The 20188-nt window shown below is 43.9% G+C and overlaps 3 protein-coding genes across 5 annotated transcripts; 1 reads left to right on the forward strand and 2 right to left on the reverse strand.

The window, feature by feature from the left end:
- On the reverse strand, positions 1–2446 carry LOC139563407 (synaptojanin-2-binding protein-like). The gene is made up of 4 exons (XM_071382055.1): positions 2095–2446; positions 967–1103; positions 480–575; positions 1–236 (listed from the first exon to the last, which is right to left on the reverse strand). The coding sequence occupies exons 1-4, from the start codon at positions 2159–2161 to the stop codon at positions 84–86; spliced, it is 453 nt and encodes a 150-aa protein (XP_071238156.1). The 5' UTR covers positions 2162–2446; the 3' UTR covers positions 1–83.
- A 711-nt stretch (positions 2447–3157) lies between these two features.
- LOC139563458 (galectin-3-like) lies at positions 3158–8637 on the reverse strand. The gene is made up of 6 exons (XM_071382145.1): positions 8500–8637; positions 8129–8143; positions 7272–8015; positions 6693–6781; positions 4920–5094; positions 3158–4374 (listed from the first exon to the last, which is right to left on the reverse strand). Exons 2-6 carry the CDS (start codon positions 8138–8140, stop codon positions 4219–4221), a joined length of 1176 nt encoding a protein of 391 aa, XP_071238246.1. The 5' UTR covers positions 8141–8143; positions 8500–8637; the 3' UTR covers positions 3158–4218.
- Positions 8638–13488: 4851 nt separating this feature from the next.
- LOC139563791 (putative nuclease HARBI1) lies at positions 13489–17295 on the forward strand. Of its 3 annotated transcripts, none has more exons than XM_071382707.1 (9): positions 13489–14311; positions 14399–14575; positions 14666–14727; positions 14810–14896; positions 14984–15267; positions 15347–15382; positions 15481–16035; positions 16317–16428; positions 16523–17295. In XM_071382707.1, exons 7-9 carry the CDS (start codon positions 15967–15969, stop codon positions 16891–16893), a joined length of 552 nt encoding a protein of 183 aa, XP_071238808.1. In that variant the 5' UTR covers positions 13489–14311; positions 14399–14575; positions 14666–14727; positions 14810–14896; positions 14984–15267; positions 15347–15382; positions 15481–15966; the 3' UTR covers positions 16894–17295. The 3 variants fall into 2 exon arrangements, with proteins under 3 accessions (XP_071238808.1, XP_071238809.1, XP_071238807.1); XM_071382706.1 differs by having other exon boundaries at positions 13489–14575.
- The last annotated feature ends 2893 nt before the right edge of the window (positions 17296–20188 follow it).

Here is a 20188-nt window from a genome sequence, read left to right on the forward strand (position 1 = left end):
GGGGGGGGGGGGGGGACATTCAGCAAAGTTTTCAGTCCCAGGTTTTGCTTTAAAAAATGCTTTAAGGATAAAGTTACATAGGTTTAAAAATGCCTCCTCAGTTGTGGCTGGAATCGCATGTAGAGGAAAGTAACGGCTGCAGCAGCTCCCAGGACAGCCACAAGTATTCCCAAGGAGGAGACAGAAGAGTCAGCGTCAGGCCTGGAACTGGTGGGACCATTCATGGCCATGGTGGGCTGTGGGGAAAGAGAGACTTCTTCACTGGCAACAAAGTGACATGTTACAACACATGTGTGTTCAATAGGCACGAAAAGTGAAAAGGGGTTAGGTAGGTGCTATCTGAAAACGCTCATTTTTTGGGGGGTTTTCAATTGCAAAACGCTTTGCTACAATGTTCCCTAATGAACACGACCCACCCTGCCTAATATGTTGATTGAGGTCCAGATGAGTGAAAAAGAGCCTGCCGTAGCCCCACTCACCCTCTGCTGTACGCGTAGCTGCACGTCCTCTCCTGCTGACCTGAAGAGCTCCACTGCAGCACTGTGTGACAGGTTCTCCAGCTTTTGGCCATTTATCTACATAAAACAAAAAACAGAGGAAAATAAAATCACAGAGCTTAATACATAGTACTGTGATCAAATACTAGACCTAAAGACCCAAATACTAGACCTAAAGACCCAAATACTAGACCTAAAGTAGACCGTACGTAAGTTAATTTAGGATCTCCCCTCCAGAGATAAGACTGGAGTCTTCTGCAGTAGATGGATAAAACCTCAAGCATAACACACATTTCCCCAGATAGACTACTTGATTCATTTATTGATTCAAACATCACATTCCTCCTCCTAACCCCTCTGCTCCCCAGTCGGCTCAGTCGGCTAGTCGGCTCTCTAGCAGTTGAACTAGTGGGGACGAGGTTATCGGCTTCCCAAACTCAAAAATGTAAAGTCCATCTTTATCCGTTACCGCCAATATCTTGTCTCCCTCTTGTAATCTTCCATCCAGGGCTGCTGCGCCATTCTCTTTGATTTTAGCCACATAGATCCCACTGTCATTCAGAACATACTGCTGGTCCAGACCTCCCACTATGTTAAACCCTAGACCTGGAGAGAGAGAGAGAGAGAGAGAGAGACAGAGACAGAGAGACAGAGACACAGAGAGACAGAGAGAGAGAAAGAGACAGAGACACAGAGAGAGAGAGATACAGAGAGAGAGAAAGAGACAGAGAGAGACAGAGAGAGAGGGGCAGTGAGTGAGAGAGAGAGAGGGGAGGGGGGGGGGGTGAGAGAGAGGGTACAGTAAGTGAAAGTGAAACAGCCTACTGATAACTGTCTGGATATTCAAAGGAGGAGAGGCCATAGAGAAATATAAAGCATTCTAATTCTATGGGGAAGGCTATGTAACACTATGGTAATGCAGCAAGTAGTATATGTTGGAGACGGGTCAGGAGAGGTGTGGACTGAATGGGAAGTCTTCTGATTAGAATGTTGGTATCTATGTGGGACAAGGTACAATCATAATCACTCCAATAATAGCCTATAAAATGCCCTTCCATGCAATCAGGCTTCTTGTCATGTCATAAAATTGCATAATAACTACATCACCATAAGGGTATTCACTGGAAGTGACTAGTTAAAACTTGAGAACAAATGGTTCTGGGACAAAGACTTGCAAGCACACACATTTCAGTTTTGACTGCTAAAATCTGACTAAAATATAGGTAGATGTAGTAGCTAATACTACTTTACAGGGATGGGATTGTCACTTCTGATTAGCTGAGAAATGCTATTGCGACAAAATTAATGAGTAATTTAGAGGCTATCAGTTAGCTAACATAGCTAGCTAGTTGCTAGCTCGATTCTCATTTGGCTCAGTAACTAGATGTGGAAAACTCAACATCGGTGGCGTTCAAGTTGCAGCCTATTTGCAATGACCAGATTAGATACCAAGTTGGCCAAAGATTAATAAAGACAGCCAGCTGAGCTAGCTAGCAACAGCTTATCAGCAACAGTTAGCTAGCTACCTAGTTAGCCAGGCCATCAGTTTGCAAGCTAGATAGCTGTCGGGAGTTGCGACTGAAAGCTATTTTCTTACCTTGTGGTCCTCTTTTCAACTGTATACCCAGCACGGTAGGCGCAGTATACTTTGCTGACCCGTTCATGATGTAAGGAAATCCGAAGGACAAGCTAAATAACTGTTTTTTTTGGGGGGGGGGGGGGTAGTTATAAAAGTGAAGGTGAACTCATGCAGGAGTTGTGTCTGTGCTGCCTGCCACCTCCTGCAGTTTGTTGCCTTCTGATGGACGAGAACTGCACTTCCCAGACGGTTCATCAATCTACTGCTCTACTTATCATCATGACCTTTGATTGAACCACCCAGCAATGTTTCTGTCGTTCAAGTGCAAACAGGAAACAGGGGTTTCCAAAAGTGCAATGCGAGTGAAGCTTACGAGTTATGTACTGTAACCACCACTACTAACACACCGACAGCGATTTTTGCACACCAGAATTACATTAATTTTCCAATGACACGCTGCGTGGTGTGTACGTTGGATTTATCTAACGTATGCGTCAAACTATATGCGTAGAAGGCTTGACAGAAAGGGTAGCAGAAGGTGAATGTTGAACTTTTGTTAAGACACATATCCAGATGATGCTGCGTACTATTTTGCGCATTGACCCTGTGTCGGAAGCGTAAGAAAAGGAACAACAGCTTTTGTCGACCAGTGGTTCTCATCCGGGGGTGTATTCACTAGGAACCAAACAGAACCAAATGGACAAAACGGGGCGTGACCTACCTGAATCTGTCCAATAGAAACTCATTTTCATTGCAAAACGTTTTCCATTTGGAGTAAACAATTTCCATTGCAAAAACGTTTTGGACTAATGATTACACCCCTGGCCTATCCACAGGGGGGTATTCCTTATGAATGAATACTGATTTGAATATATCATCAAGGCATAATGATCAGCGCTCAGGTTTCCCCTCGGTACAGATCTAGGATCAGCTTCCTCTCCCCCCAATCCATGAATGGGTTAAATCCACAAACTGATCCAAGATCAGCATCTAGGCAGTTGCACATGAGCGGGTACTTCCGGCAGAGAAATGTGTGACTGCTGAGAACCACTGCTGAAGAAGAAACCATTGATAACATGCATCAGCTCTCTTCATTCTTTATTGACAAAACTTCATTTTGAAAATAATACTTCAAGTCTTTGGTAACATCTACAAAAGTGTTACATTGATTTAACTACTACAGTTTACACTTCATTTTAGCTGTAGTTCTGACTACTTAATAACATTTATGGACCTTAAAATCAGCGAGACCTAGAGGATTAATACTGGAAAAATGTCTAAACACCTTTTTGTTATGATCTTAGCTAAATGAACACTAGACCAGTTTACAGTACACAGAGGCTCTCTCTATCCTTCTATATTCTAGTCCATGTCCATTCAGCCTTGCAGAAGAGCATTGCAATAAAATAAAGTGTTTCAAAGCAAAAAAAACGCTACACGGATGTTCAGTCCATTGGTTACACACACACACACACAACATGCATCATAACCCTGAAAGGCTAATTTGTAATTATAGACATACAAAACAATATAGAGTCTACTTTGCTGACATCATGACAACATTGTGAAATGCTAAAGGACACGTCTCCTTTGTCCTAGAGACATTTCATGCAGAATAAATATGGTTACTTTCCCTAGAACTGCTGTTAAAAACAGATATCTCCTTCTCTGATAGTGTTACATAGCCTAAGTTCCTTGCCCTCATTTGTATAGATTATTACCACGATAAATGACACAGTCAAATAATTAGATCTCTTTTACCTATAGCCTATAGGACATGCTGTGTAGGGCTTTTCAGACCACTGAGCTAAACCCGAGCCAAACCGAGCCGGGCCTGGTTACCCATCCGCCATTGTTGCTGGAACCATGCTAGCTAGCACAGTTTGGTTTGGGTCAGCGCGATAGTGTGAAAAGAGGTATGTGAGCTGCACCCCCTCCCCCCCCATCCAGATCATTGGCCACAGTGTCAGTCAGGTGAAGTGAACTACATTCCAAATGGAACCCTATTCCCTATGTAGTGCCCTACTTTTGACCAGGTTCCGTGTCCCAAATGGAACCCTATTCCATATGTAGTGCACTACTTTTGACAAGAGCCTATCGGAATAGGGTGCCATTTGGGACTCGTTCGTAGTCTCTTGAGTGTTAGATCATGCTTGGGGCCACGCTGTAGAGAGTGACATCCCCCACCACACGTAGCAGGGTGACGTCCTCAAACCCTCCGGCTCTGTGCTCATACTCCAGAATATGGTTCCCATCCACGGCTACTTTAAACGAGTCCTCTTCCACTAGCACCTTCAGCTGCGGGGGGGACGACAGCCACAACAACAACTCAGCAATTAAATAACGTTAGTGTTCAAACATGAATACAGAGCTTAAAAAAGGTGCAATCTTTAATAGTTACTGATCTTTTTCAGAAAAATGTATTAGAGATTGTCATTAATTTACAGTACAGGTAAGTGATTATCAATAGGTGAGGTCACAGTACATCATCTATATAAGTAATGTCACTACTTTATTTTTAATGGTTGACATTCTCTACCCATATATTACACAACACCAGGGCACCCCAACCCTGCTCAATACTGTACCTCAAAACACCAGGGGACCCCAACCCTGCTCAATACTGTACCTCAAAACGCCAGGGGACCCCAACCCTGCTCAATACTGTACCTCAAAACGCCAGGGGACCCCAACCCTGCTCAATACTGTACCTCAAAACGCCAGGGGACCCCAACCCTGCTCAATACTGTACCTCAAAACACCAGGGGACCCCAACCCTGCTCAACACTGTACCTCAAAACACCAGGGGACCCCAACCCTGCTCTGCCCCAACCCTACTGTACCTCAAAACGTTGTCCAGGAACGAAGGGGAAGCCTCCATCTCTCTCCTCTGGACCCCAACCCCCATCCAGGTGGGAGTTACGGACAACCTGTTGTTCATAGAAACGAGGGTTGAGGTGGAACACAACCTCTTCGTCGTCCTCCTCATCCTCCTCTTTTAAAAAGTCAACATGGAACCTGGAATAAAAAACAACAACTTTGTTTTCATTTATCATCACCAATATACATAAAAACCATGCATTTGACTATATATAAGGAGTATGAATGGATATACAGCGCCCTACGAAAGTATTCAGACCCCTTGACTTTTTCCACATTTTGATATGTTACAGCCTTATTCTAAAACGGATTAAATATTCCCCCCCCCCCCCCATCAATCTACACACAATACCCTATAATGATAAAGCAAAAACAGGTTTAGACATCTTAGCTAATTTATAAAAATAAAAAAAACTGAAATGTAACATTTACATAAGTATTCAGACACTTTACTCAGTACTTTGTTGAAGCACCTTTGGCAGTGATTACAGCCTCGACTCTTCTTGGGTATGACGCGACAAGCTTGGCACACCTGTATTTGGTGAGTTTCTCCCATTCTTCTCTGCAGATCCTCTGTCAGGTTGGATGGGGAGCGTTGCTGCACAGCTATTTTAGGTCTCTCCAGAGATGTTTGATCGGGTTCAAGTCCGGGCCCTGGCTGGGTTACTCAAGGACATTCAGAGACTTGTCCCGAAGCCACTCCTGCGTTGTGTTGGCAGTGTGCTTAGGATCGTTGTCCTGTTGGAAGGTGAACCTTTGACCCCGTCTGAGGTCCTGAGCGCTCTGGAGCAGGTTTTCATCAAGGATCTCTCTGTACTTTGCTCCGTTCATCTTTCCACTCGATCCTGACTAGTCTCCCAGTCCCTGCCGCTGAAAAATATCCCCACAGCATTATGCTGCCACCACCATGCATCACCGTAGGAATGGTGCCAGGTTTCCTCCTTGACACTTGGCATTCAGGCCAAAGAGTTCAAACTTGGTTAGAGTCTTTAGGTGACTTTTGGCAAACTCCAAGCAGGCTGTCATGTGCTTTTTACTGAAGAGTGGCTTCCGTCTGGCCACTCTACCATAAAGACATAATTGGTGGAGTGCTGCAGAGATGGTTGTCCTTCTGGAAGGTTCTCCCATCTCAAAAGAGGAACTCTGGAGCTCTGTCAGAGTGACCATCGGGTTGTCTCGGAGCTCTACGGACAATTCCTTTGACCCCATGGCTTGGTTTTTGCGCCAATAAATAGAATTTACCACAGGTGGACTCCAATCAAGTTGTATAAACATCTCAAGGATGATCAATGGAAACAGGATGCATCGGAGCTCAATTTCGGGTCTCATAGCAAAGGGTCCGAATACTTATGTAAATAAGGTATCTATTTTTTATTTGTAATAAATTTGCAAACATTTCTAAAAACCTGTTTTCACTTTGTCATTATGGGGTATTGTGATATCATTATGGGGTATTGTGATGTCATTATGGTGTATTGTGATGTCATTATGGTGTATTGTGTGTAGATTGATGAGGATGTTTTTATTTTTATTTAATCCATTTAAGGATAAGGGTGTAATGTAACAAAACGTGGAAAAAGTCAAGAGGTCTGAATACTTTCCGAAGGCACTGTACATAAAGACCATGCTTTTGACTATAGATAAGGGGTATGAATGAATGTGCGAATGGATGAATGAACAGATAAATGAATGGATGAATTAATTAATGGATGAATGGTGTGTGTGTGAGTACCTACCTTTCTCCTCCAACGATGGGTTCCCCTACAATGGTGATCAACAGCCTGGACATGATGCCAGCATGGAGAGGCAGTTCGTACGGCACTGGCTGAAACAGACGTTACATTACACGTCATCATCAGATGCACTACCGGAAGTGTCTCAGGAATAATACAATAACAGGTCTAAGCTGTCTTGTCTACATATCTAATGTAAAAGTGCACATTTAAAAGATACCACAGTACTTCACCACCATTACTACACTGGAAAAATCACCAAATAAATCCAATCAATTATTATTAGTTACCACTTCCAGAGTGGTCAGTAGTGACACTAAAACGTAGCCCTCAGACCAATATAATGCTATTGCAGTTTCTAGAATATCAACAGCATTTTTCAAGCCCTGCAGCAAATCCCTAGTCTGATCCACCATCCTGACCACTGCACTCAGTGTAAACTGGTAAGATCGGGATTGGTCAAACAAGGCTAGAAACCCTCCAAAGAGCCACACTGCGTGGACAGAGACGCTGCGGGGAAGACGAGGATAGAAATGCGCAAGCAAGCAATGCGTCGTGTTTTAAAATCATGTATTTACTCACCAACATGCCTCCTGGAGCTGCTGATCCCCCGTATGGTCCCATGGGACCTGGACCGAAAGAGCCAGGGTGACCGGGCTGAGGAGGGAAAACTCCACCGCCCCCAGCACTCCATGATCCAGGGGGGATTGGAGGGAAGGCCCCACCAGGGAACCCAGGGAAGGTGCCTCCTCCAGGAGGGAAGGCAGCTCCTGGACCTCCAGGCCCATACATCCCCCCACCAGGCTGGGCTCCTGGGTAAGGCACGTTGGGGTAGGGTCCTGGGGGTGCTCCGGGGCTAGTCTGGAAGGGTTCAGATGGGTACTGCATGGGGCCTCCAGGGAAATGACCGGGGGTTCCACCAGGGGGGAACTGCCCAGGGAACTGTCCAGGTGCTCCGGGCCCGGCTGGGTATTGTCCCGGTGCTCCGGGCCCAGCTGGGTATTGTCCAGGTGCTCCGGGCCCGGCTGGGTATTGTCCCGGTACCCCTGGTCCGGGCGGAAACCCACCAGGAGCAGAGGGAGCTCCAGGATACTGCCCTGGTGCTCCGGGACCGGAAGAGAACGGTCCTTGGCTTCCAGGGAACTGCCCTGGGGCTCCGGGACCAGACTGTGGGCCCCCAGGGAATCCCCCAGGAGCAGAGGGCTGTGTTGGGGCTCCAGGAGCTGCACCAGGCCATCCTGGGTTAGTGGGCGGAGGGGCGGCTGGGTTGGGGTTACTCGCTTTCTCAGCTTGGCCCGGGACATTGTCCGCTATGGCATCTGCCAGCTGCATACCAGAAAGGGAGATTCATTGGTACCATGATCTTCACCAACACATTTACCAGCTTAAATAACGTATACATTGATGATAAACTTGATTGATAAAAATTGCTAACTCACCGAGAAATCCATGTCCTGAAAGGTAATGGGAGTAAAATAAAGTTGTTAGGTCTGAAGCTTACCATAGACTAAAACTTGACATATAACAGCCTGAAGTAGCTAGTTAGCTAGCTAGCTATCACAAGCTACCTAGCTATAAGCTTTTTATTCAACTGGATGGATTACAGGCTGGTTAGTGTTGCACACATGCAGAAAGCTAGAAGCTAGCCGCGTAGCTAGTGACTCGATGTACACTTACGTAGTTAACTAGCTAGCAAACACTAGCTAGCTAGTTTGCTAGCTAGCTGATTAGACAAATTTATAATGTTCAACGATCAAAGTACAATCAACACATGTTTTAAAAGTACGGTAGCTAGATTATTCAACGTTACCTCGACAAAAGAGGGACGTCTTTCAACAAATTCTATAGTTAGATACAATTAGAATGTACTAGGTTGAGATTAAAAATACTGTACAAAACTCCTGAAAGGAAGTGCATAGTCTGCACACGCCTAGAATATGACGTAAACATCGGGTGGAACCAAATGGGTGCGTTCCAGAGTCACATGCATTTTCTTGAATTGAAGCCAGTCAGCAATTGAAGATTACCGCAGAGTAAAAAAAAAAAAAAAAGAATAAAATAAGTAAATCTACCTTTTCTCCCTCAACTTTATATGAGTAAAACTCAATTAGTACAGTATAAAATGATGCGAAAATATGTCAATGAAAGACTTCCAATTTGTGTGGGGCGGTATACTGTTTTGTTCGCTGGAGATCATGTGTTTCAGTAAACTTAGCTTCATAGTCATGGTTATCAACTGTACCGCAGAAATGGAACCTAAATCACAGAAAATAGATGTTGTGGTGGCAGCTGCAGAGATGTACGAGATTTTACTGCAGATGAGTTAACAAGGTGTGTTGAATGATAGTGTTCCGTAGTGATGTGCGGATTGACTCATAACTCGCTGTTACGCGGGGCGGTGCGGGCGGGTTTAGGGTAATTAAATATTGTGTGGATGAAATGGTGGGTTGAATAAAGAGAAAACTATACCTTTAAAAAAATCCATCAATGTATAATTATTGTGCATTTTATATCTATAGCCTACTTTGAGGTTTTTCTTTAACTATTTTAGGTTATCTGGCAATGGTGCATAAACGTTAGGGCCAAACTGTAAACGCTTCAAATACGCCATTGGCCAAATGGGCAGAACAAGTTAATTAACATCGATCCACGGACGCTAAAGGGGCAATGTCAGAGATTAATTCAATAAGAGAAAAACAGCGAAATGCAGAGTTGAAAATAAAGAGAAGGGAGGACCAGAAAAGTAATGTTTTGGAAAGAGCATTAGTGAGGTCGGACATTGATGTTGGGCGACTAGGCCTGGCTTGCAGTCTGCGTTCTAATTCATCCCAAAGGTGTTTGATGGGGTTGAGGTCAGGGCTCTGTGCAGGCCAGTCAAGTTCTTCCATACCGATCTGGACAAACCATTTCTATATGGACCTCGCTTTGTGCACGGGGCTATTGTCATGCTGAAACAGGAAAAGGGCCTTCCCCAAACTGTTGCTACAAAGTTGGAAGCACAGAATTGTCTAGAATGTCATTGTATGCTGTAGCATTAAGATTTCCCTTCACTAGAACTAAGGGACCTAGCCCAAACCATGAAAAACAGCCCCAGACCTTTATTCCTCCTCCACCAAACTTCACAGTTGGCACTATGCAACCGGGCAGGTAGCATTCACCTGGCATCCGCCAAACCCAGATTTGTCTGTCGGACTGGCAGTTGGCGAAGCGTGATTCATCACTCCAGAGAACTTGTTTCCACTGCTCCAGAGTCCAATGGTGGTGAGCTTTACACCACTCCAGCCGATGTTTGTCATTGCGCATGGTGATCTTAGGCTTGTATGAGGCTGCTCGGCCATGGAAACCCTTTTCATGAAGCTCCCGACCAACAGTTATTGTGCTGACGTTGCTTCCAGAGGCAGTTTGGAGCTCGGTAGTGAGTGTTGCAACAGCGGACAGATGATTTTTACGAGCTACGCACTTCAGCACTTGGCGTTCCTGTTCTGTGAGCTTGTGTGGCCTATCGCTTCGCGGCTGAGCCGTTGCTGCTCCTAGACATTTCCACTTCACGATAACAGCACTTACAGTTGACCGGGGCAGTTCTAGCAGGGCAGTATTTGACGAACTGACTTGTTGGAAAGATGGCTTCCTATGATGATGCCACATTGAAAGTCACTGAGCTATTCAGTAAGGCCATTCTACATTCGAGCACAGCTCCATGGAGATTGCATGGCACTGTGCTCGATTTTACAGTGCAAGTATTCAGACCCCTTGACTTGATCCACATTTGATTACGTTACAGCCTTATTCTAAAATGGTTTAAATAGTTTTTCCAACTCATCAATCTACACACAATACCTCATAATGACAAAGCAAAAACAGGTTTTTAGACTGAAATATCACAGTTACATAAGTATTCGGGCCCTTTACTCAGTACTTTGTTGAAGCACCTTTGGCAGCGATTACAGCCTCGAGTCTTCTTGGGTATGACGCTACAGGCTTGGCACACCTGTTTTGGGGGAGTTTCTCCCATTCTTCTCTGCAGATCCTCTCAAGCTCAGTCAGGTTGGATGGGGAGCGTTGCTGCACAGCTATTTGCAGATCTCTCCAGAGATGTTAGATCGGGTTCAAGTCCGGGCTCTGGTTGGGCAACTCAAGAACATTCAGAGACTTGGCCCTAAAGCCACTCCTGTGTTGTCTTAGCTGTGTGCTTAGGGTCGTTGTCCTGTTAGAAGGTGAACCTTTGCCTCAGTCTGAGCTCCTGATTGCTCTGGAGCAGGTTTTTATCAAGGATCTCTTTGTAATTTTCTCCGTTCATCTTTCCCTTGATCCTGACTAGTCTCCCAGTCCCTGCCGCTGAAAAACATTCCCACAGCATGATGGTGCCACCACCATGCTTCACCGTAGGGATGGTGCCAGGTTTCCTCCAGATGTGACGCATGGTATTCAGGCCAAAGAGTTCAATCTTGGTTTCATCAGCCCAGAGAATCTTGTTTCTCATGGTCTGAGAGTCTTTAGGTGCCTTTTGGCAAACTCCAAGTGGGCTGTCATGTGCCTTTTACTGAGGAGTGGTTCCGTCTGGCCACTCTACCATAAAGGTCTGATTGGTGGAGTGCTGCAGAGATGGTTGTCCCTCTGGAAGGTTCTTCAATCTCCACAGAGGAACTCTGGAGCTCTGTCAGAGTGACCATCGGGTTCTTGGTCACCTTCTCCCCCGATTGCTCAGTTTGGCTGGGCGGCCAGCTCTAAGAAGAGTATTGATGGTTCCAAACTTCTTACATTTAAAAATAATGGAGGCCACTGTGTTCTTGAGGACCTTCAATGCTGCAGACTTTTTTTGGTACCCTTCCCCAGAACTGTGCCTCAACACAATAGAGTCTCGGAGCTCTACGGACAATTCCTTCGACCTCGTGGCTTGGTTTTTGCTCTGACATGCACTGTCAACTGTGGGACCTTATATAGACAGGTGTGTGCCTTTCCAAATCATGTCCAATCAATTGAATTTACCACAGGTGGACTCCAATCAAGTTGTAGAAACATCTCAAGGATGATCAATGGAAACAGGATGCACATGAGCTCAATTTCTAGTCTCAAAGCAAAGGGTCTGAATACTTATGTAAATAAGGTATGTTTTTTATTTGTAATACATTTGTAACAAAATGTGGAAAAAGTCAAGGGGTCTGAATACTTTCCCGAATGCACTGTATACACATGTCAGCAACGGGTGTGGCTGAAATAGCCGAATCCACTAATTTGAAGGGGTGTCCACATACTTTTGTACACATAGTGAATATTCTGGCGGTTGCGGATGGGTGAACAAACAGCTGACCCGCGCACCACTAGGGTCACGACCTCCCAGGCTGCCGGCCTGGTTTAGGATCAGATAAGGCCAAGTAGTGGAATAGTGATGAGGTTTTAATGGGTGCAGGGTTAGTTGGTATAGTGGTGAGGTTTTAATGGGTGTAGGGTTAGTTGGTGTAGTGCTGAGGTTTTAATGGGTGTAGGGTTAGTTGGTATAGTGGTGAGGTTTTAATGGGTGTACGGTTAGTTGGTATAGTGGTGAGGTTTTAATGGGTGTAGGGTTAGTTGGTATAGTGGTGAGGTTTTAATGGGTGTAGGGTTAGTTGGTATAGTGGTGTGGTTTTAATGGGTGTAGGGTTAGTTGGTATAGTGGTGAGGTTTTAATGGGTGTAGGGTTAGTTGGTATAGTGGTGAGGTTTTAATGGGTGTAGGGTTAGTTGGTATAGTGGTGAGGTTTTAATGGGTGTAGGGTTAGTTCGTATAGTTGTGAGGTTTTAATGGGTGTAGGGTTAGTTGGTATAGTGGTGAGGGAGGTTTTAATGGGTACAGAGTTAGTTGGTATAGTGCTGAGGTTTTAATGGGTGTAGGGTTAGTTGGTATAGTGGTGTGGTTTTAATGGGTGTAGGGTTAGTTGGTATAGTGGTGAGGTTTTAATGGGTACAGGGTTAGTTGGTATAGTGGTGAGGTTTTAATGGGTGTAGGGTTAGTTGGTGTAGTGCTGAGGCTTTAATGGGTGTAGGGTTAGTTGGTATAGTGGTGAGGTTTTAATGGGTGTAGGGTTAGTTGGTATAGTGCTGAGGTTTTAATGGGTGTAGGGCTAGTTCGTAGGGAAATTTGTCCATCCTTGTTCCCTTCCCTTTTGTGTCACAAAGTGTAATGAATTCACACTCCAGAACAGGGTTAGATTAAAGAAATAGTGACTGCCTCACACTTCAGTACAGTAGTTGCTGGTGTTTGCACCTTTCAGTTGGTTGCGATACGCCAATACGAATTTAAAGAAAAAGAAGGTGAAAAAGAAGAAGAACAACATACTGTTCTGAGCATTTTTAGGTCAGGTGGTCATGATGGCGGAAACAGAGATGGAGCTTGGCGCTTAAATCGGTCGGCGGTGGAAATTAAGAATGGACTTTTTTTTCAAAATAAATGGGAAAAATAAGCAAAATCGATGCGTGGAAATTTTGGCTACTGTTTTTAATTCCCCATCGTATCTGGTAGAAGTAGCCTACATTTTCTGAGATTATGTACAACCGATTTGGTGAATCGATTGAAATCATCCAAAGTGCTGGAGAAAGCTGTATGTAAAGTGCCCCAGAATCGGGGCTTTGAGAGAAGTCGACGATGAGTATGACGTGTTTATTGGCAAACATTGCCAAAGCAAGGGAAATAGATAAACAAACGGGATATAAACAATCAAAAATGAACAGTAAACATTACACAAAAGTTCCAAAAGGATAAAGAAATTTCAAATGTCATATTATGTCTATAATTTTCCCGTGTTTTGTGACGATGTGCAAATAGTTAAAATAAATATGGGTTGTATTTACAATGGTGTTTGTTCTTCACTGGCTGCCCTTTTGTGGTAACAGGGGCCTGTTGCACAAAAGTAGAATTAAGACATCCGGGATAAATGACTCAGCTGAGCTCAATGAAGCCAAAACATGTGCGTCCAGGCTTAATTGGTTGCACAAAGACCAAGCCAGGATGAGCAGACACGGATTCATTAAGCCAGGTGAAACCAATCCTGGATAGGTGCGCGCTCACGGCTCACTCAAATAGACCCCGCCACAGATCACAGATTAACTGATTTACCATGGCAACTAGAGCCGCGTACTTTTCCCCGTCGGAAGCACAAATCCTCATGGAGGCATACGAGGAGGTAAAAGATATAATTAAGAAGAAAGGCAACACCGCCACAGTGATAAAGCAAAGAGAAAAAGCGTGGCAAAGTATTGCAGACCGCCTGAATGCGTAAGTAGTGCACAATTACACACTCACCGCTCCGCTGAAACATCACAATTACAATTCAAATATTTAATTCACATCTCCAAAAATGCAGTTGTACTGTAATTATGAAACGGTTAAATTTTTAATTGAAATGCACTGCAGATATGAGTGAAATTGTGTAAAGTAACTCCATCACACTGTATAAAGCTATGATACATTTTTTGATATTTTTACTGAAAACAAGACAAAAATACCAAGTAATTTTTTGCAGTGTGACTCCATTAAATGTGTGTGTGTGTGTGTGTGTGTGTGTGTGTGTGTGTGTAGATTAAACATGAACGGGCCAAAACGGACATGGCAGCAGGTCAAAATCAAATACAAGAACATTCTGCAGAATGGTATGGTCCCTGACTAATATTTAACAAAGCACAAGCATATATTGTACCCAGAAGGTGCCTGCTCACACATTGTCTGTACTGTTTTAGCAGTGAAAAATAATACCCACAGACAAGGCACGGGTGGTGGGTCACCAAAGGCTGACCTTACCCCAGCAGAGGACATGGCCTTGGAGCTAAATAAAGGCAGGCCCGTCTTAGAGGGGATCCCTGGGGGGAAAGAGACGAGCATAGGTTCCTCCCAAGATGCCACCCGCTTCATTCAAGGTATGTCCTTCCATCTCTACATGGGATACAACCACATTCATATTGAATCAATTTGGACTGTCTGACTTTGGTTTACCTATTGCCTTGCAGTGTCTGGCAGCACTGTGTTCCTGTTAGAGCCACCAGCACAAGCACCAGACGATGCTGATCCAGTGAGTACTCCATCAAAGGCATACTGTAGGCCTGGCATGTCTTGTCTACTAGCTTCAATATGAATCCGATTAAATGTGATAGGGTGAAGGCCCCAGTGCAGCAGCAACAGCACATGATGGAGACGATGATGAGGAGGAGACCATCTCTCTGGATTCCAGAAGGCATGAGGTATCATGTTAAGACTGTGAAAGTACTATTTACTCTACAATGGTGAGGAGTCCTCATCAAAATCAAAAAATCTAATTTCTTTTACAGGACCCAGAAGCTATACAGTGGGAAAACCAGCCTGGCAACATAGTGCGTATTAATAAAAGGACACCACATCCTGCCAAATTCCAGCTGCGCTAATTGTATTGTGTTCACAGAGCTCACAAGCTATCAGAAAGTTGTATGGCAACCACCTCCGGCGCCAAATAGAACTGGCAGACATAGACATTCAGTACAAGAAGAAAAAGATGGAAAATCTTGCACTGGAGTCCGAAATAAAAAAGAGGACAATTAGGAAACTGGACCTTGAAATAAAAAAACTTGAGAGGGAGGTGAGATATGCCTTCAATGTACACTGTATGCTAACTGTAACACAAATGTATTAATCATTATTTTTCTTTCCTCCCCCAGCTCCAAGAAGATGACACAGCTCAAAATAAAAATTAGGTATATTCTCGTAAAGTCAAGTGAGCCATGACATATGAGCTCTTATTGTGAGCACACAGGACGGTGGCATCTTTCTAAGGTTTTTTTTATTTTCCCAGCAATCAGTACAACCAAGTCATCGTTATAAGGCATCGCCCTCTTTTGCCCACCCCCCCAGCACCAGGTGTGGCCACTAGCCTATATGAAGGCCCAAAATTGTGTGTTCCTTTCTGCTCTGACAATGGCATGCCCATTCGTGCGAGATGTGGTGGATGAAGAAGCACTTGTGCTGAGGAGAGCCTTCAGGCGAGAAAGGGTCTTCAGGGACCGGTTGGACCCACTGGCCTTCCCTGATGACCATCTATATGAAAGATACAGGTTTTCTGCAGATGGCATCAGGTATCTATGCAGACTACTGGGTCCCAGGATTAAGCACCGCACTGCACGGAGCCATGCACTGAGTGTGGAGCAAATGGTTTGTGTGGCCTTGCGCTTTTTTGCTAGTGGAGCCTTCCTGTACTCAGTGGGGGATGCAGAACAGCTGAACAAGGCCACAATTTGCCGCACAATAAGGAGTGTGTGTCTGGCTATCAAAGCATTAGCAGATGTCTTCATCTCCTTCCCTGGCCACAGAAGACTCTGTGACATCAAAGAGGAGTTCTATAGGATTGCAGGTAAGAGGATCTACAAATTACAGGACAACTGTTAACACATAGTAGGATACTCATTACTTTGTGTGACAGGTTTCCCCAATGTCATTGGTGCAGTGGACTGCACACACATAAGGATAAAAGCCCCCTCAGGTGCCCATGAGGCCGATTTTGTGAATAGGAAATCCTTTCACAGCATTAATGTTCCGGTGAACATAACTTTTTGATATTGTCCATTGACGAACACTCTGCATTGCCAGTGATGTGCATTGATTGGTGTAATATTCCTCATCTTATGATTTCAGATGGTCTGCAATGCTGACTGTGTGATCAGCAATGTTGTGGCAAAATGGCCTGGCTCAGTCCATGACTCCAGAATCTTTCGGGCCTCTGAAATCTATCAGTGCCTATCACAAGGTAAGCCACACAACCCCTATTTATAACCATCATGGCTGTGTCAAGAATATCACTGTGTTTATGAGGTAGTAATGATGAGATTTTGTGTTGACAGGTGAATTCTCTGGTGTGTTGCTGGGAGACAGGGGGTATGGCTGCCAGCCTTTTCTCCTGACACCTTTCACAGACCCCCAGGAAGCACAGCAGGCCTACAACCATGCCCATGCCAGGACCAGGGCCAGAGTTGAAATGACCTTTGGCCTCCTGAAGGCACGCTTTCACTGCCTTCACAAATTAAGGGTCAGCCCTGTTAGGGCATGTGATATTACTGTGGCTTGTGCTGTCCTCCACAATGTGGCCTGCCTGAGGAAGGAGAGGGCCCCCAGAGTGCCACCAGCCATGGACTGGGACAATCCGGCAATCTTCCCTGATGACGACAGTGGTCGGCTGCTGAGGGACCAATATGTGTTGAATTATTTTAGTTAGTATGTGTGCTTTCAATTTTGGTTAAATATGTCCTGCGGTGGCAGAGGAATTTGGTTTTTTTTGGGTTCGTTTTTTGACGAATTTGGCCTCTTATGATGTTTGTGCGGTATACTGTGTGTAATACAAGGCTGCAGGGAGGCTACTGCATCCATTCATTTGTCTGTTCAGTTGATGTGTATGGATTTGTCCTGCATTTATTTTAGTGTGCAGACATGCAGGGTGTGTTATATACAGACCTTTGAATGTGTATGTATCATTTTGTATAATATGCTTGGATTCTGTGCTTTCCATCTTGTAGAGTCACTGTGACTTCAGTTTCGAAAGGAGCTGATGGTTTACCTGCTTTGTTTTGTCCTTATTCAATAAAGGAACATAATGTTACACATTGTGTTTTTATATTCATATGGAATGTGTATTTGTTTATATGACAGAGTACTAGGGCCACACTGAAGAAAAAGGATAAAGTCATAAATTTATGAGGCTGGTTCTTTCTGCAGAAAAGCTACATATTGTTTTTACAGTTTTGATACTTATGACAATGTGATACTTAATATTCTGGCACATCAGCATGTCTTTGTTTATGAAACCATACTGAAGTACAATTTCACGAAATGCCCCACATCTGTCATTTTAACAACTGTCCTCCTTTAAAACAACTGGTTACAATATTATGACTTGTGTTTTTTTCCCCTCTGTGGCCCTAATATTCTATCATTTTATATATAGCCTTATAGTCTATGGGAAACTGTAAATTATCTAATGATAGCAACATCATCTAAAAATCATTTTTTATCCAAAATCATTGAAATTAATGATCACAAACGTTTAAATAATAACAGTGGGTCTAGTTATATGTGATAACAATGTATAGTGAGCAGTGAAATAACTATTGGTTTCCATTTGTGGTGACTGCTGACTGACATTAGGGATGAGATTAAATAGATCCTGGAATTTAGCCTGGTCTGGAGCAGGCTAGCTCCACAGAATAAATCTCCATGGTAATTTATACCATAACATATCCTCCTGCCCCCTATCCATCTTTAGTGCAACCGGATTACGGATCAATTGAGCCAGGATCACCAAGATATCCTGGCTTAATCCCTTATCCTAGTTTTGTGCAACAGGCCCCAGGTCACAAATATTGCTGCTGTGATCGCACACTGTGGTATTTCACCCAATAGAGTTTATTAAAATTGGATTTGTTTTTTGTGGGTCTGTGTAATCTGAGGGAAATATGTGTCTCTAATATGGTCCTGGCAACTCAACCTTTTTTGGAACACCGTTATTTTTGTCTTACTGAGATTTACTGTCAGGGCCCAGGTTTGATAGAATCTGTGCAGAAGATATAGGTGCTGCTGTAGGCCCCCATTGTTTGCGGACAGAAGCACCCGATCATCAGCAAATAGTAGATATTTGACTTCAGATTCTAGTAGGGTGAGGCCGGGTGCTGCTGTTCTGAAGTTTACATACACCTTAGCCAAATACATTTAAACTCAGTTTTTCACAATTCCTGACATTTAATCCTAGTAAAAATTCCCTGTTTTAGGTCAGTTAGGATCACCACTTTATTTTAAGAACATGAAATGTCAGAATAATATAATTATTTATTTCAGCTTTTATTTCTTTCATCACATTCCCAGTGGGTCAGAAGTTTACATACACTCAATTAGTATTTGGTAGCATTTCCTTTAAATTGTTTAACTTGGGTCAAACGTTTCAAGTAGCCTTCCACAAGCTTCCCACAAGAAGTTGGGTGAATTTTGGCCCATTCCTTCTGACAGAGCTGGTGTAACTGAGTCAGGTTTATAGTCCTCCTTGCTCCACACGCTTTTTCAGTTCTGCCCAAAAATGTTCTATAGGCTTGAAGTCAGGGCTTTGTGATGGCCACTACCTTGATGTTGTTGTCCTTAAGCCATTTTGCCACAACTTTGGAAGTATGCTTGGGGTCATTGTCCATTTGGAAGACCCATTTGCGACCAAGCTTTAACTTCCTGACTGATGTCTTGAGATGTTGCTTTAATATATCCACATAATTTTCCTCCCTCATGATGCCATCTATTTTGTGAAGTGCACCAGTCCGCCCTGCAGCAAAGCACCCCCACAACATGATGCTGCCGCCCCCGTGCTTCACGGTTGGGATGGTGTTCTTCGGCTTGCAAGCTCCCCCTTTTTCCTCCAAACACAACGATAGTCATTATGGCCAAACAGTTCTATTTTTGTTTCATCAGACCAGAGGACATTTCTCCAAGAAGTACGATCTTTGTCCCCATGTGCAGTTGCAAACCGTAGTCTGGCTTTTTTTAATGGAGGTTTTGAAGCAGTGGCTTCTTCCTTGCTGAGCGGCCTTTCAGGTTATGTCGAAATAGGACTTGTTTTACTGTGGATATACATACTTTTGTACCTGTTTCCTCCAGCATCTTCACAGGGTCCTTTGCTGTTGTTCTGGGATTGATTTGCACCAAAGTACGTTCATCTCTAGGAGACAGAACGCGTCTCCTTCCTGAGCGGTATGACGGCTGCGTGGTCCCATGGTATTTATACTTGCGTACTATTGTTTGTACAGATGAACGTGGTACCTTCAGGCGTTTGGAAATTGCTCCCAAGGATGAACCAAACTTGTGGAGTTATACAATTTTTTTTCTGAGGTCTTGGCTGATTTCTTTTGATTTTCCCATGATGTCAAGCCAAGAGGCACTGAGTTTTGAAGGTAGGCCTTGAAATACAACCACAGGTACACCTCCAATTGACTCAAATTATGTCAATTAGCCTATCAGAAGCTTCTAAAGCCATGACTTTTATTTTATGGAATTTTCCAAGCTGTTGAAAGGCACAGTCAATTTAGTGTGTGTTAACTTCTGACCCACTGGAATTGTGATACAGTGCATTATACGTGAAATAATCTGTCTGTAAACAATTGTTGGAAAAATGATTTGTGTCATGCACAAAGTAGATGTCCTAACCGACTTGCCAAAACTATAGCTTGTTAACAAGAAATTTGTGGAGTGGTTGAAAAACTAGTTTTAATTATTCCAAGCTATGTGTATGTAAACCTACGACTTCAACTGTATAACCCAAACAAAAGAGCGAGGTGTAATAACAAGTAACACGGTATGTAAACCGTAATACAATGTACAGTAAACGTAGCCAGAAAGCCGATACCACAGAGCACAGGTACTCACAAGACCAACAGATATGGACCAATAATCAACAAAGACAATGGGGAACAAAGGGCAGAATTATACACATACTAATCAGGGGGAATAGGAACCAGGTGTGCGTAATGAGACAAGACAGT

This window comes from Salvelinus alpinus, chromosome 34, assembly GCF_045679555.1.
Source record: "Salvelinus alpinus chromosome 34, SLU_Salpinus.1, whole genome shotgun sequence".
In the NCBI taxonomy this organism is placed as follows: Eukaryota; Metazoa; Chordata; class Actinopteri; order Salmoniformes; family Salmonidae; genus Salvelinus; species Salvelinus alpinus.